The 13,967-nt window shown below is 41.0% G+C and overlaps 1 protein-coding gene across 7 annotated transcripts in view; it reads right to left on the bottom strand.

Annotated features, from left to right (window-relative positions):
* LOC145204397 (ankyrin repeat domain-containing protein 17-like) overlaps positions 1-13,967 on the bottom strand; it is a 35,273-nt gene that overhangs the window by 5,519 nt on the left and 15,787 nt on the right. For 6 of the 7 annotated variants that reach the window (XM_080076919.1, XM_080076921.1, XM_080076914.1 and 3 more), the window contains 23 exons: positions 13,409-13,554; positions 13,002-13,107; positions 11,631-11,786; positions 9,605-9,732; positions 8,675-8,849; positions 7,501-7,701; positions 7,001-7,118; positions 6,549-6,719; positions 6,227-6,377; positions 5,939-6,034; positions 5,356-5,511; positions 4,671-4,820; positions 4,247-4,481; positions 3,604-3,748; positions 3,165-3,287; positions 2,582-3,061; positions 2,388-2,522; positions 2,164-2,322; positions 1,926-2,032; positions 1,727-1,862; positions 1,537-1,616; positions 1,027-1,350; positions 346-585 (listed from right to left, as the gene is read on the bottom strand). In XM_080076919.1, coding sequence (XP_079933045.1) covers positions 346-585; positions 1,027-1,350; positions 1,537-1,616; positions 1,727-1,862; positions 1,926-2,032; positions 2,164-2,322; positions 2,388-2,522; positions 2,582-3,061; positions 3,165-3,287; positions 3,604-3,748; positions 4,247-4,481; positions 4,671-4,820; positions 5,356-5,511; positions 5,939-6,034; positions 6,227-6,377; positions 6,549-6,719; positions 7,001-7,118; positions 7,501-7,701; positions 8,675-8,849; positions 9,605-9,732; positions 11,631-11,786; positions 13,002-13,107; positions 13,409-13,554 — 3,918 coding nt within the window. The remainder of the gene's footprint in view (positions 1-345; positions 586-1,026; positions 1,351-1,536; positions 1,617-1,726; positions 1,863-1,925; positions 2,033-2,163; positions 2,323-2,387; positions 2,523-2,581; positions 3,062-3,164; positions 3,288-3,603; positions 3,749-4,246; positions 4,482-4,670; positions 4,821-5,355; positions 5,512-5,938; positions 6,035-6,226; positions 6,378-6,548; positions 6,720-7,000; positions 7,119-7,500; positions 7,702-8,674; positions 8,850-9,604; positions 9,733-11,630; positions 11,787-13,001; positions 13,108-13,408; positions 13,555-13,967) is intronic. The other variant, XM_080076915.1, reaches the window with a different exon arrangement.

Below are 13,967 nucleotides of genomic sequence, written 5' to 3'. Positions count from 1 at the left end.
GTTTTCCTAGTAAGCAAAAGGTCGATCTTGGGTCACAGACTTATCGAAATGTCGCACTCTTGGATTGATTTTTGTACAAATTTTAGTAACGTGAGATACTTTTAGCAAAAATTTTCCAAGGTTTTTACGTAATATCGAACAGTGTGACTAACACCTTTTTTGCTATATCACAATCACTGGAAATCAATAGACGCATACCTTAGTCTAAAATTGACACAATTTGAGGACGCAATTTAGCTGTGTTTTACTCCCACATTTATCAAGACAAGAATTCTTCGGCAATTAAAAAATAGACTTTTATGCATTTGCTGTTGTCACTAGCCAATTTATGTCAAAATATCTTACTTTTTGTTGGTAAAGCTGAGGAGGCTGGCGTTGGTACAGGGACTGTTGTTGTTGCTGCTGCTGTTGTTGCTGTTGTTGTTGTTGTTGTTGTTGTTGTTGGGCGTGTTGCTGTTGTTGTTGCTGCTGCCAGGTCATGTCAGAGCCAATCCCCTGCACATATCGCGACACGTCGTTCTGCATGTAGTACGGTGCCATCGGATAGCGGGTTTGCAGTTGATTCGACGGAAAGTTGCGTTGGATCTTGGTAGCAGAATTTAAAAATGTTATTAGTTTGGAAAACACAAAACCTTTAAAGAGTTTGAGAACGACACAAGTGTCGAAACGTAATGTTTTTTACAAATATATTGGCTTTTTCCGAACTCGTTTGGTTAAAATTATTGGCACTTAGTAACCGTTACAACAAATATTTTTTGGCTGTTACATAACATTTGTTGAGAGGGTGAAATAGAAGACAACCACTATAAGTTTGCCGCCTTGGAATCCCGCAATAATATTGGCGTTAGATTTGTAAAGCTGCAGCGCCATAATACGAACATACAATGGCCCTTGCATTAACGCCGTTTCAAAAACGCTACACAGAAAACCTTAAAGTTCTTGCAAACGAAGTACTTTAGTATTGCGCAAAGTCGGTGTTAATATGAAAACACAGTCATACTAAGCAGCACAGTTATAATTTCCTACCGGTTGAAAGGAAGCGTTGTTTCGCATATGACCAGCTCCTCCGAGGTGTGAACCAATCGGCTGCAGGTTACTGTTGTGTTGTTGGGGTCCAACCACACCTACACTACTACTTCCACCCAAATGGCTCCCTATTGGGGCCTGTGGTGCCACGCGTCCAGCGTTGGAAGGCTGGGAAAAACGATTAGTGGTTGGAGGCATACGACCCGGCACTCCCATCGAGGGCACAGCGTTAGGGAAAGGTCGGTTGATGACATTCGCTTGCACAGGATTTTGTTGTTCAATGATGTTGTTGGATTTTAACGATTCTGCTTCCGATGTTGTCACCTTCAAAATAAATCCGATTCAAAAACTGTTTCTGGCGAGACGCATGCGTTAAGGTTGATAGTATTGTCTGCGGGAGATTCGTTAAATAACAAAACTGTTTCAGGTTTATAGTAATCACTTTTTGGGTAAAACCTGGCCAACGAAATCTAGAAAAGATAATTTATTTGAAGGATAATAAAGACGTACCTGTGGTCGGTTGGCAGTGGAAGTGGTGACAGTAGCGTCTTTCAGTTGTACCGAGGGAATGACAGTTGACCAATTCGGATCTAAGCAACACAACGTTTATCGACAAACAATACAAATTTTCCAATGATTAACATCCTACTTACAAGCGCAACAAAACTTTTAAACCTTAAACCTATAAACAAGAACTTACATTTATTTTGATCAAGCGAATCCATTCCGAGATGCGCAGGTGGCAGTTTGTCATATGACCAGATGTTGGTCGCTGGTTGGCCAACCACTGTTGTCAATGGTAACGGTGGGTTTGTCTTTCGGTTGTGTGCGCGTTCCTATACAGCAAAGAATATATCCTTACACCGTCTGTTACCACACAAACTACTATACGAACTTACTGTTCCAATTGGTCTTGGTTTGTTGGGCAGATCTCCATCATTAGCGTTATTGGATGGTGAACCATGTTGGGAACCAACCGGGGATGCATTCTCCATGTTTGATGCAGCTGTTAAGTATATTTGGTAGGTTATATTAAAACCAATAGCAGATCGCTCGTATTGGCTACACAACAATATTGTTGCTTGTTTTATGGAAGGTTTCGTTATACCAAAAGATTTAACTGAATGTTTTACTCACTAGACACGGAACCACCACCAATCACTCCGTTCTCGATGATCGGGGACTTCATGTTGCCACGGTAACCAGGAGCCTTTGACTGGTCCACGTGACTTCGCACAGGCTCATCCGGCATCTGGGACATGCCACTTGGGGGCGCTGGTGTTTGATACGGGGAACCTGCAGATGTGGGCAAGGTAAAATATTTGCGAAGCACTTTAATCGTTTTATGACGTTGTCTTTACCTGACGCAGAATCGTTGTTCCAAAGGGCAGTGGAACCAGCAGATGGTGTGAACGAGTTACTAAAGGGAGAGAAAGAGGGCGTGGACATGGGGGCGGGGCCAGACATGATTTGGCTAAAGGAGGAACCAATACCTGCTAAAAACATCATTCAGTCAAAAAAGTAACAAACTAATGACAATCAAGATAATACTTACTTGAAACATTGTTGCTATTTACGTAAGCGTTCGGGTTTGTTCCATGCACAGGGGTGCGGCTGTTGAGTGGGGCGACTCCCGTTGGACCGGGGGTTACCCTATTCTGCGTGGGGGTCATGGAAACGGTGTGCTGCATACCCACACTGGACGAAGGTGGTTGGGGTGGGCTTAGGGCACCTTGGGCGGTCATGCGCATAACTGGGTTTTCGGTAGGTGAGGTGATTTCCCCCGGAGATAGGGGTTCAGCGACACCCATGTTCTGACAAAGACTTGCATTGGACAGGGCAGTGGTCAGAGGACTCGGGGGCATTTGACCTTGGGTTGGGGCCATGCTAGGATGTACTTGTTGGTGGATGGTTGGTACACCAGATCCCACTGGTCCAAATGATGTCACAGGGGCACGTGACATAGGTGCTGATGGCGTCACCTTAGTGGAAACCATTGGTGCCACAGGTTGTATTGGTTTTGTCGCAGGTTTGTCTGTAGATTAAAACATGCAGACTCAGTAAAATTTCATCAAAGCACACGGTTCATTTAGGTTGAAACTCGTGACAAAAACTTAAGAAAAACACAAAATTATTACCTGATGTTTTAGGGAACGACACTGTTGGGACACTAGGGGCGCTAGAAGCAACCGACTGTGACGTAACAAAGAGCACTTTCTTCACAGATTCAACAGTGGGTGGGCTGCTAACGGTGGCGACGTCTTCGATAAAACACAAACAAAGTATTTATTTTTAACACATATTTTCGTTATAACTAATTTATATAAATCACAATTAAAACGACAAATAAAGTAGCACCTAAAGCCAAAATTCCAATAAATGTGGCATTATTGATTGCACATAACACTGAAATGTTGTATGATAAAAACAACGGCCCAAAAAGATGTAAAAAGCGGCATGCTTTATTGTTTAAGCGTTTCACTGAAATGTTAAATTTGAAAAGTTTGTGTAATGAAACCTGCACTTCATAGTTCCTCTTTTTCAACTGTGGTTTTCCAATCTTACATAGTAACTTACTGGTGGTTGTAGTCGCCGTAGTGGAAGGAATCGACCATTTGTTCTGATTCGATGAGCTGGTCGTAGCAGTTGTTGCACTGGTTGCAAGGGCTGTGGTTGACCATGCAGCTGGTTTAACCGATGAAGTTGGTGCCGGTTGACGCGACTGTGAATGCAAGTGCAAAGTTATTGCGGCATTCATTTAGAAACCGGAACCGCAAAGGCATGCTGTGTGTTTTGGACTAGAGGCAGTTTCGAGACACGGAACGCAATCCGCTTTCCAGTTTCGTGTTTCCTTAAACCGGTTTGCTAATTTTAGCGCAGTTTGCAAAACTCGTTATCGATTTTTGCAGCCGCGCTTTTAACGAGGTCAGCCGAAAAGCACGCAGCATTGCAAAATACATCTCAGACAGTTATGCAACTAAATGCAAAAAGTTATCGTGACTAATTGGATAACTAACAGTCAAAAATAAATATACTTTCGATTTATGTGCAATAATGTAAAACTAAATATATTTTATATTAAATTGACAAAATTCCGATAAAGTTTACAAAATAATATAGCAGCGATATAGGATTTGGCTAATTCAAAGTCTAGTATTCAAGAATGCTAAAAGAAATACATAACGCTTTTTGATACAATGCATATGAAAACACATATAACCTGGCTGGAGGCTTGGGCGACGATAGACGGGGGAACGGTCCAGGCTGGTTTAGTGGGAATGGGTGCTGCTACTACAGTCATAGGAGGCTTTTGCACGGGTTGCTTGGCTGCTGCGTTCTGTGCAGCTTGTGCCTGGACCTTGGAAATGATGGAAGTGATTTCTTGGTCGGTGCGATCTTCCTTGATCAGGGCTGTGATAAGCTGGTAAGCGTGTTTAATCGAATCCGCCGACCCCCTGCAAGATGTAAGTGTTGTTTAGGTTAAAGCATTGGTGCCATTTGAAGGCAAACAATATTAGGTTTTGTGGCATAAAGTTTAGGGCAGTGGTTCTAAACATTTATGGACGAATTCGTTACAGCAAACCTTACAAGAAGTTTCTGATGCATATTTTAGTTCAGACTGCATTAAAGGATCGGTCACTTACTTAATGGTGACGGTTCGTTCCAATCCTCCCTTCCTTTGTTTATCGATGTCGATATGAGCAGCTGTCACTTCGCGAATCGCATTGATGTTGCTTCCGCCTCGACCAATCACCCGCGAGATAAGGTTGGATGACACCATAATTCGCTTAGCCCTGTAGAAAACAAGAACCAGAAAGAAGTGAGCAAACAATGCCGATACCTCAAAACCTAAAAAAAACACTAAGGTTTTCATTCTTATTCTAAGGTTTTCAAGCATTTCGGGGCACAAATTTTGATTTGTTTAAGCAAAAAAACACATATCTTAAAATTTATAGTCATCGATATGAACATTATGACGTCATTGCATCAACGTCACACTAACACAAAAAGCTTTTTTTGCAATTGAAACGAGCGAAGTGTAAGTGTTGAATAGTAACAAACGAGCGACGGAAAAAGTAGGAAAAATAGCGGCCAAAATATTGTAAAGTCACATGTGAAAATATCAGCTATGTGAAATTTGCTCTTGCAACATACAAGGGCATAGCGCTCGCCGTTTTGCTCAGACATAGGAAAGCATGATAGAACGAAGTCTAATTTTAGATAGCCGATTTCCACGCCGCAAGGCACGACAGAAACAGTTTTACCGACCACGAAACCCAAATCATACCAAAAAGGGAAAAACTTATGCGAGAAGAAAAAGAAACTTACGCGTTGCTGGGAAATTTTCGTGATGATTGAACTTCTTTCCACCCTTCTTCACGTCTCGGAGGTCGTTTTCCGGGACTTGGTGTCGCCGCAACGTTCCTATGGCCGCTAGGTGGCACACGCGCTGACGCCTTGTTTGTTGTTGTTTCAGTCGTAGCACTGAAATGAACACAATTTGGCATTTTGTTGGTGTTTCGTTTTGGGACGAAAACAGTATCTAATAGGCATTTTGAAGACTACGCGCGCAGTCGAGTATTGACGTCAAACACATGTAGCATATGATTGGTCATCACGTTGTCTAGTCTTTAAGACCAATTCATTTTACTTTTCCCCACCACACGTCAGTTTGAAACATGTAACTTAAAACGGGCCCTTAAGCTAGAGCTTTTGCATAACCGGTGTTTGGGCCGACTTGGGTCAAGTAAGTATTACTGCTATTGTTACGGAACAAAACGACGACAGCTCAAGTATTGTCTCGTTTGTCCTGCTACTATTTTGTTTCGAAATTATCATTGTATGGACTAAAATATACTTCATACATCTGATTGGTTGTTTGGTCGATTAAAGAACAATACAGTTTATTTACCGTGATGTTGGGGCTGTCCGTTGGGAAGCAGCCGATCTTCGTGTTTTGCGTGAAGCGCTTCTGGGACTTGATTCACCACCAGAACTTGACACTGGACTGTTCAGGGAAAACAATGTAAAACGCATGTTATAGCGATCGTCAACAATAAGTTTGACAATTGAAATATACAAAGAACCATATTTTCAACAATCAAAGTAAGCTTGACTTATGGCCAATCCGGCAAAAATACTGATTGGTGGAAAATCCCAGGTCAGCTGTGTTGGATTTTTGTGCAAATATTTTGCTTACCTTTCTTTGGTAGAAAGATGGACTTTCTTTCGTTCCTCCTTCTTCTTCTCATCAGTACGTAAGATAATTTGCGGTGTAAGTGAAATGCTCACTGGCGGTAGAGAAGCTGGTTTCACCTTGTTCGCGTGCGAAACGTCAGTTGCCATGGGAACTACAAGAGATTTGAATTATGCTTCCGGTTTTTAGAAAATACAAAATCGCATACTAAAAAGCTGACTTATGACAACAAAATGAAGGGCAAAAGTACAAGGATATTTAAAGCATGATCTTTGAAAACTTTCAGCATTGTATATGAGTTTGCAAGCGTTGATGGGAATCTCACCAGAATGATCTCCGCTTGTAATTGTGGTGACAATCTTTGAAACAACCGGTGCAGGCGCAGTGTTGTATGTTGCCGTCGACATAGGGGGCTCCCCTATCTTGAGCTTATCCGTGTCCATAATGAGTTCGTTCACATCGCCAGCTTTATCTAATACATCATCGTCTTGCATATCTATATGTCATACGCAAAAAAGTCTTAGGGGATGGTTTAAAAGTTTTGGTAAAATGTTTCAAATTTAGTTCTTTTGAATTTTTTAATGATAATACCTAACCCTACGCTCTAACCGTCAGTATTTTTAGGATATATCGTTTTGAATGGGTATTTATGCTCCTTGCGCCAGTTATATAAATTTAGCTAAATGTGGGTCTTCCGTGAGGTATGATGCTAGTAGATTTTCCTTTTTTATATGCGTGAGTTGCCAAGCAATAGAATAGCTGTTTTTTGTGTCTTACCATCCATTTCGTCCTTATCATCTTTCTCTCCGTCAGTTTTCTTCGACTTCTGTTTTCTCTTTTGTCTTTTCTTTGCTTGCTTTCTGGCAGCTTTCTCCTTTCTGTTCTTCGCGTTTTTCTGTGTTTTAAAGTTTCATTTGTAACGAAACAGAGCAAAGGATCATTGTTTTTTGCCAGTGTTTCGAAAAAAAAGAGTAATTTAGAGCACTTTTTTTGGTACAAAAGAGTACCTTAGCTTTATCAACTAAATTTCAAAGGTGGTCACAAGAGGTAGTAGTCTTAATGAAAAATCTATTAAAGTTACACAAAGTGAAACAGTTTGAAACTCGGTTTTCTCGTCGTTTTTATAAGCTTGCATAGGATTAACTTCATACTTAAAATCAACAGATATGACAAATATTTTGGCTTGTTTGTTTTAGATCAGTATCTTCCGAAACGTGAAATACAAAGTGCTTTACATATACAAGTATAGGGCCTTATTTCCTTCGTACAATAGGTACCTTTTCGAATTCCACCTCCTCTAGAAGTTCAGACGCAACTTTATTCGCCTCCTGTGCTTGTCTGTCCTTGGCTTGTGCAATGCACTCCATGCATTGGTGAGATCGCTTGAGCAGTTCACGGTCCGTGATGGTTGCGATGTAACGCATGCATTCAGCGTCAGATGGAAATTGTGAAACCTCCTTTGCAAGCCACTTGACAACCTGCGAAAGAGTCGCGGCATTGCAAAAATGTAAGCTTATGTCAGATGTCAGTTGCTGTATCTTTCCGTGATTTAAAACATTTCGATCTGACTATCGGAAAAAAATGACATTTGAAACAGATTTGTAAGCAAGCCCGAAACCCGGCCCGAACCCGAATCGTTTTAAGAAACCCGTTTAGGCCCAAAAGTTTAATTGACATGTCATAATAAAAATCATACACAATGGGCAATATTAGACAATGGCTTAAAGCCTTAAAGAATACGTTTTGAGCTGATGTGCATTATGTTTAGTCCAACAATTATCTACATTACTAGGTAATTACAATTTAACAATATTACGGACACAGATTATGAAGCAAGGGTCAAATCAAGCCCGTTTGACAAGAAAGCCCAAGCCCGCATCCGACCAGACGTACCCGTCTACGTAGATAACATGGCGATTTGGAAGTTGGCTTTTACAGCAATGAGAAACAAAAATAGAAATTCTGAGAATTAATTTTCGTTTACTTCATCACATGTTCGTGACGACAAGAATTTGTGTAATCCATTATTTTTAGTCTTCAACAAGAGGCGAAGCTAAAACGAAGCAATTGTTTCTAAAATTCAAATCTAAACTCGACAAAAAGGTAGCTGTTTATAAGAGGGCAAAGCAATTTCATCTGGGGATGGGCCACGTTTACTAAACGAACGTGCTGTGATCTGCCCGGGTTACGAACACTTTTGAGTTAAACTTGGGGGCTCGGCCGGACATGGGTATTGTGACATCACACAATTATGACGCAATAACACAATATCAGTCGATTTTTAGGTTTAAACAAACAAATAATTGCCGGTTGGTTTTTCCCGTAATCTAAATTTGTAAATTGCGATTCTCAAATTGCTATTAAGCCATTCAGGTTAAATACTAGAAGCTCTGTTCTGCCCATCCCATATAAAAACAACATAAATAGTTTTGATCACAGGTTTGTACGAACCTGCACATGACCCTTACGGAAAGCCGCCATCAGTGGTATAACGCTTCTGTTGTCAGCTGCATTTACGTCAGCCCGCTTGCCTACAAGCAACATAACAACGTCTAGATGTCCGCCATTGCACGCCAACCATAGGGGAGTGTTTCCCTTCTTGTTTTTCACCTCCACCTGCGCGCCCCTGTGAAAAACGAAAGTGAAACACTGGTGGATAAAACGAACACAGGTAACATGTAAATGTGTTTGAATCTCCTGGAGGTGTTTTTTTGCCTCTTTTGACCTTGGATTAAAGAACATTTCTCAGAATTGCGTAATATAGGTCTATAATCCTACAGGAAAAAACAAGGCCAAGATAGGTGACTCAGTGTCCACATAGGCTTCTTAAGCTTACGAAATGTGTGGAAAAGTGACTAATTACCAGGGAATTGCGTAAACCTGCCATCTGTTAACATTGCGTTGACAGGGTTCACTTGAAACTGTGACGAATCGCCGACATATTGTGGATAAACATTGCCACGGGGAACGCGCAAATCTATTTCAGTGTGTTTCAATGAAATTATTACCGCAAACACAAGTTCAAAACCAAGCACATTACATCCGAAAAGTCCGCTTTACAAGGCACAAGAAAAATCCCTGTGGGGAGTAGCCTAATGTAAGCTGCAATGACCCAACCAATTCGCGTAGCATTATAAAACTATAGTTTAAACTGGACAAGGTTAATCTTAGCCTAATTCGGACAAAACTAGAGATACAAATGAATCGTAATGTGATAAGACTTCAACTCATCAACATCGTTTAATCCGGATATTTGCCTAATCTAGACAAATTTTTTGGTCCGAGGGGGTCCGTATGAACCGATGTTTACTGTGTTATTATGTGAGATATATTGTATATATTACTTTTTCCAACAAACCTATGGTAACAAACTATGCTTACCTGTTTAGTACCAGCTCGCAGAATCTGTAATGACCCTTGTCAGCAGCAATTGTAAGCGCCGTGTCACGTGATGATGGAACAGGGGGAGCGTTAGGATCAGCTCCTTTGTCCAACAAAACACGTCCAACCTGGAAATATCGCGACATTTAGAGTTGTTTAAACAGTATTTTGGGGATTCTAGGTTTAACCTACACATGCGATCTATATAACTGTTATTTCTGTCATTTAGATCATTTTTTAGGCTTATAAAAGGGCACACGCCAAAGAAAGCAATTTGGGTTACATAATAAGGAATCTAGCTCTATATAGTTTGTTTGTTTAACAAAATTTTAAACGGATGTATATTTCCAAAACGCCTAAGGCAAGTCCAATCATTTTACTCCCAGTCGATAACGACAATCTAATGAAAACCGATCTTTTTTATCACGTCCTAGCCCAAAGATCAAACACCGATCCGTTAGACCAGGGTTATTCAACGGGGGCGATTTCGTCTACCGAGGGGGCGATGGTGACAATTTTGGAATTTGGGGGGCGATTTGACTTCAAAAGGGGGCGATTTCAACATTACTGATTGTATAAATATGTACCATAACTGTGAGACTCAGCTAACTTTGACTTACAAGCAGATGTAATTCGTCTTGCAAACAAACACCAGGGACAATGGACACATCAAATTAAACATGCTGCTATTTGAATACATTGTGTTTACATTGTGATCTCGAAACCAAGGTTAGGCATTTAATTAGCCACAGGGGACACTTTATTGTGGCTATGTATGGTGACAGGCCATACTTTTACAACGGTAATAAACTTTTTTCGCTTTTACACTACCTATAGGCCTACAAGCGCTTCCCAAACCGCGAAGTATTTGCATCATTCACCTCTACCGAGTAATGCCCTATTGTTGTCAACAAAAGAAAGCGATTGTTTGCGCATAATCGTAATATTGTTTTGTCTATGATGTAACAAATTGTTCTCAGATGCATTTGAATTGCGTGAAATGGACCTTGCGTGTAGTAGTAGCAATTAAATTAGGTGTTGACTGAAGCTTTCGTGGTGCTAGGTGAATCTAACCGCCCACATCTGCTCAAAAGGCAGAAATTTTATACAAATAACAATCTCATAGGGGGGCGATTAGGAGCCAATGCCTTGGAAAGGGGGCGATTGAGCTAAAAAGGTTGAAGACCCCTGCGTTAGACATTTATCATACATACGTATGTGTATATTTAAACATGCGTATTTATATACAGATATCCAATATACGTGGGAGTGTGACTCGGCAAGAAATTTTAATTGCATTCCACGTTGGAATTTTGGGAGCGGCTCTCATATAGGAGTGCTTTTTTGATTGCCCCGATGCAAAAAAATGAAGACATCTAAAATCGGAAAATCTGAAGCTGGCGGCGACGGAATTTCATAAATCCTGCGCGAGACGCCATGTTTGTTTGATAGCTACGTCACGCTGGAAAATCCCGAAAATGGCATTATGACGTCACGTAAGTGTCAGCTCTTCACACCGGCTGTACCCACAAGTTGTTGGCCACAACAACACGTGTATGAAGCGCATTGTCACTAGGAAACAATTCAATGTTGGTGACTTTGTATACCGCAATGCCACATGATAAAGTTTACGCAAAAACACAACTTCTTGCGTCATTGCATTTGAAGTGATTCACTGATTTCGGTGTAACAATAGGAAAAGTGGTTTTGTTCAACTTTGTTGCGTTGAACCACAATAACAGTCTCAAGAGTAATCTGCTTTAGTGCGCTAAACAATTTCACATGAGATTTACATAGGTTACTACACGACCGACGCAAAAATACCGAAACTGGCTCAAAGCTACGAAAAACAGATCATTTCCGAAAAATGCGTAGAAACTGATACTAATGGGGGCGTTTCCCATAATCGTTAATATAGATTTAAAGCCTAAAAATAAACCATCGGTTTCGTAAACACACTTGGGCATCATAGCAAACCGCAATTCAGTGACAAACAGAAGGCATCGAAATTGAAAGGTTTACAAACCTCTGCGTAACCCCCAGAGGCGGCCTCCATAAGTGGTGTAAGTCCGGTCTTTGCGCGATGTTCCACATTCGCCTTACGGTCAACGAGCAAGCTCACCACCTCGTGGCGACCTTGAAAGCAGGCCAATGTCAACGCGGTGTTCCTGTTGGTCTCGATCTGCGCACAAAAGGCTTGTGTTTAGTTAGGAGCATGTTGATTTTACTCATGTCAAAATTCCTGTATAAACACATTGTTTGTATTGTGGCTTCACATGTGTAGTTGTGCTTGGGTGTCTTTGTGAGTTTAAGATTTGGCTTGTGTTTGGTTTGTGTGCTTGAGTGCACATAAAACGTCACGTGTCCAAAAGGTGTTATGTCAGGTTTTTTTTAAGTTTGCAAATAAGAGATATTACTGGATTGGAGAGGTAAAAAATGCAACTACACATCGATATTATAGGTTTAAAGTTAGCGCAACAACATGAAATTATTTGAACACAACATTTCTTTTGAACACAATAGTCAAGAGCAGGGGTGGGCAACCTTTGTCACTGTTGGGCCAAATATAATTGCGATGATTAGATCGCGGGCCGCACCGTTATTTAACACAAGGTAATTTTACTTTGTTGCATACCAAAAATGCCTTACTACAAGTAAAATTCGCATTTAATTCTAGCAACATATTGTCAGATCGCAGTAAATAGCGCCGGGTGCATTAATCTGCTCAAAAAATATAATAATTGCTGGACTGTTTTCCAGTACATTTGAAATCCAAGTGTCTCTGCGGGCCGCACAACTTTAATCAATGGGGCACATGTGGCCCGCGGGCCGCAGTTTGCCCACGCCTGGTCAAGAGTCTCAACGCAGAAGGGACAAAGGTGCAAACACGGGGACCGCGGACCAAATTGAACCCACTATGGGCTTGGTAATGCAAAATGTAAAGTGTATAGTAGTTGCTATGACTACAATGTTCACTAACCGGATCCTTAGCGCCGCCGGTGAGAGGTATTTCTCAGTTCGTGATAATTGTTTAGTCAGTGCATGGGTCACCAAACTTTTTTCACAGTGGGTTTGATGAGATTAATAGTGATTTAAAGCTATTCTTATCTTCCAAGCAATGCTTCTATGTTAGGTCACAAGTGACTAAAGAAGGCAATTGTTCACTACAGGATTTTATAAAGCGAATGCAAGAAAACAGGCATTGTGCAGTTGGATCGTAGTTGCAACGAAAAAATGGTACAGTGTTGTATATGCGTAACACGGGATTAGATTGTGTAACATACTAAGCCGTCATTTTCATTTAAATTGTGCGTCAGTGACATTCATCAAACCCGCGAACTTTTCAACATCTAAGCGTGAAATGTAAAAACAACATCGAAGTGCTGACAGTTGTCACCTGGGCGTTGATGTCTGCTCCCATATCGAGCAGCAGCTGAACAGCTTGTGTGTGTCCGTTCATTGCCGCTAACATCAAAGGGGAAATTCCCAGTTTACTTCCAGTCCTGAGAAAAAATTTCAAACATGTCAGTTTGAAAAGGGTATCCAACAAAAATAGATGTTTTAATAATGCGTTAGATGCTGAAAAAATGCGTACTTCTGGGGTCTGTACAGCTTAATACACCGCTTGTGACGTAAGGGACATTACAAAAACTACAAAACTAGCGTGAAATTGGGAATGTTTGTGACGTCACAATGCATCGAGCATTTACGTGAGAAGCTCGGTATTCGACAAAACAGAACCTTTGCAGCTTTGACCAGTAGTTCTACTGTGTCATAGTACGCAGTGGTTTTTCTCGCTCTTACCGTGAGTTGATCTCGGCTCCGTGATTCAGAAGCAACTTTATGATGCTAACGTAGCCACCAGATGCCGCTAGAGATAACGGGGTGTAATCGGAAACATTTCGGTGTTCTTTGTTCGCTCCACGTTCCAGCAACAACTCAACTACGTCCTAGGAAAGTCAATGTTTTGTTTTTACTATTTGATCACCGTGTGTGATTCATTACCTAAAACAGGAAGGAGTAATATCACCACCATGTTAACCTTTTTTACCACGAAATTGCTTAGTAATTGTTTAACGTTACAATACTCGGAAATATGGAGACAAGGGTTTTAAGTCGGGCCGGGATTCGGACTAGAGTTAGTATAAATCGGGCTTAACTTCACAATCGGTCTTATTTGTGACGCAATTTTACCACTTAACTGCCACAATCGGGCTTTGTTTTAAAAAAATGTCTCATCTTTGGAACGGGTTTTGAGTTTGTACTTCCGGGATAAATTTCAGGGCTGCTTACAACTCTGACAACAGCATCCCCGGATAAGTAGTTTTTTTGAGCCCTAAATTAATAATCTGAAAACAAAACT

The sequence above is a fragment of the Phallusia mammillata genome, chromosome 8 (genome assembly GCF_965637545.1).
Source record: "Phallusia mammillata chromosome 8, kaPhaMamm4.hap1.1, whole genome shotgun sequence".
NCBI classification, from domain to species: Eukaryota; Metazoa; Chordata; class Ascidiacea; order Phlebobranchia; family Ascidiidae; genus Phallusia; species Phallusia mammillata.
The sequence above is the reverse complement of the archived record's forward strand: the minus strand, read 5'-3'. Positions and strand labels throughout refer to the sequence as shown.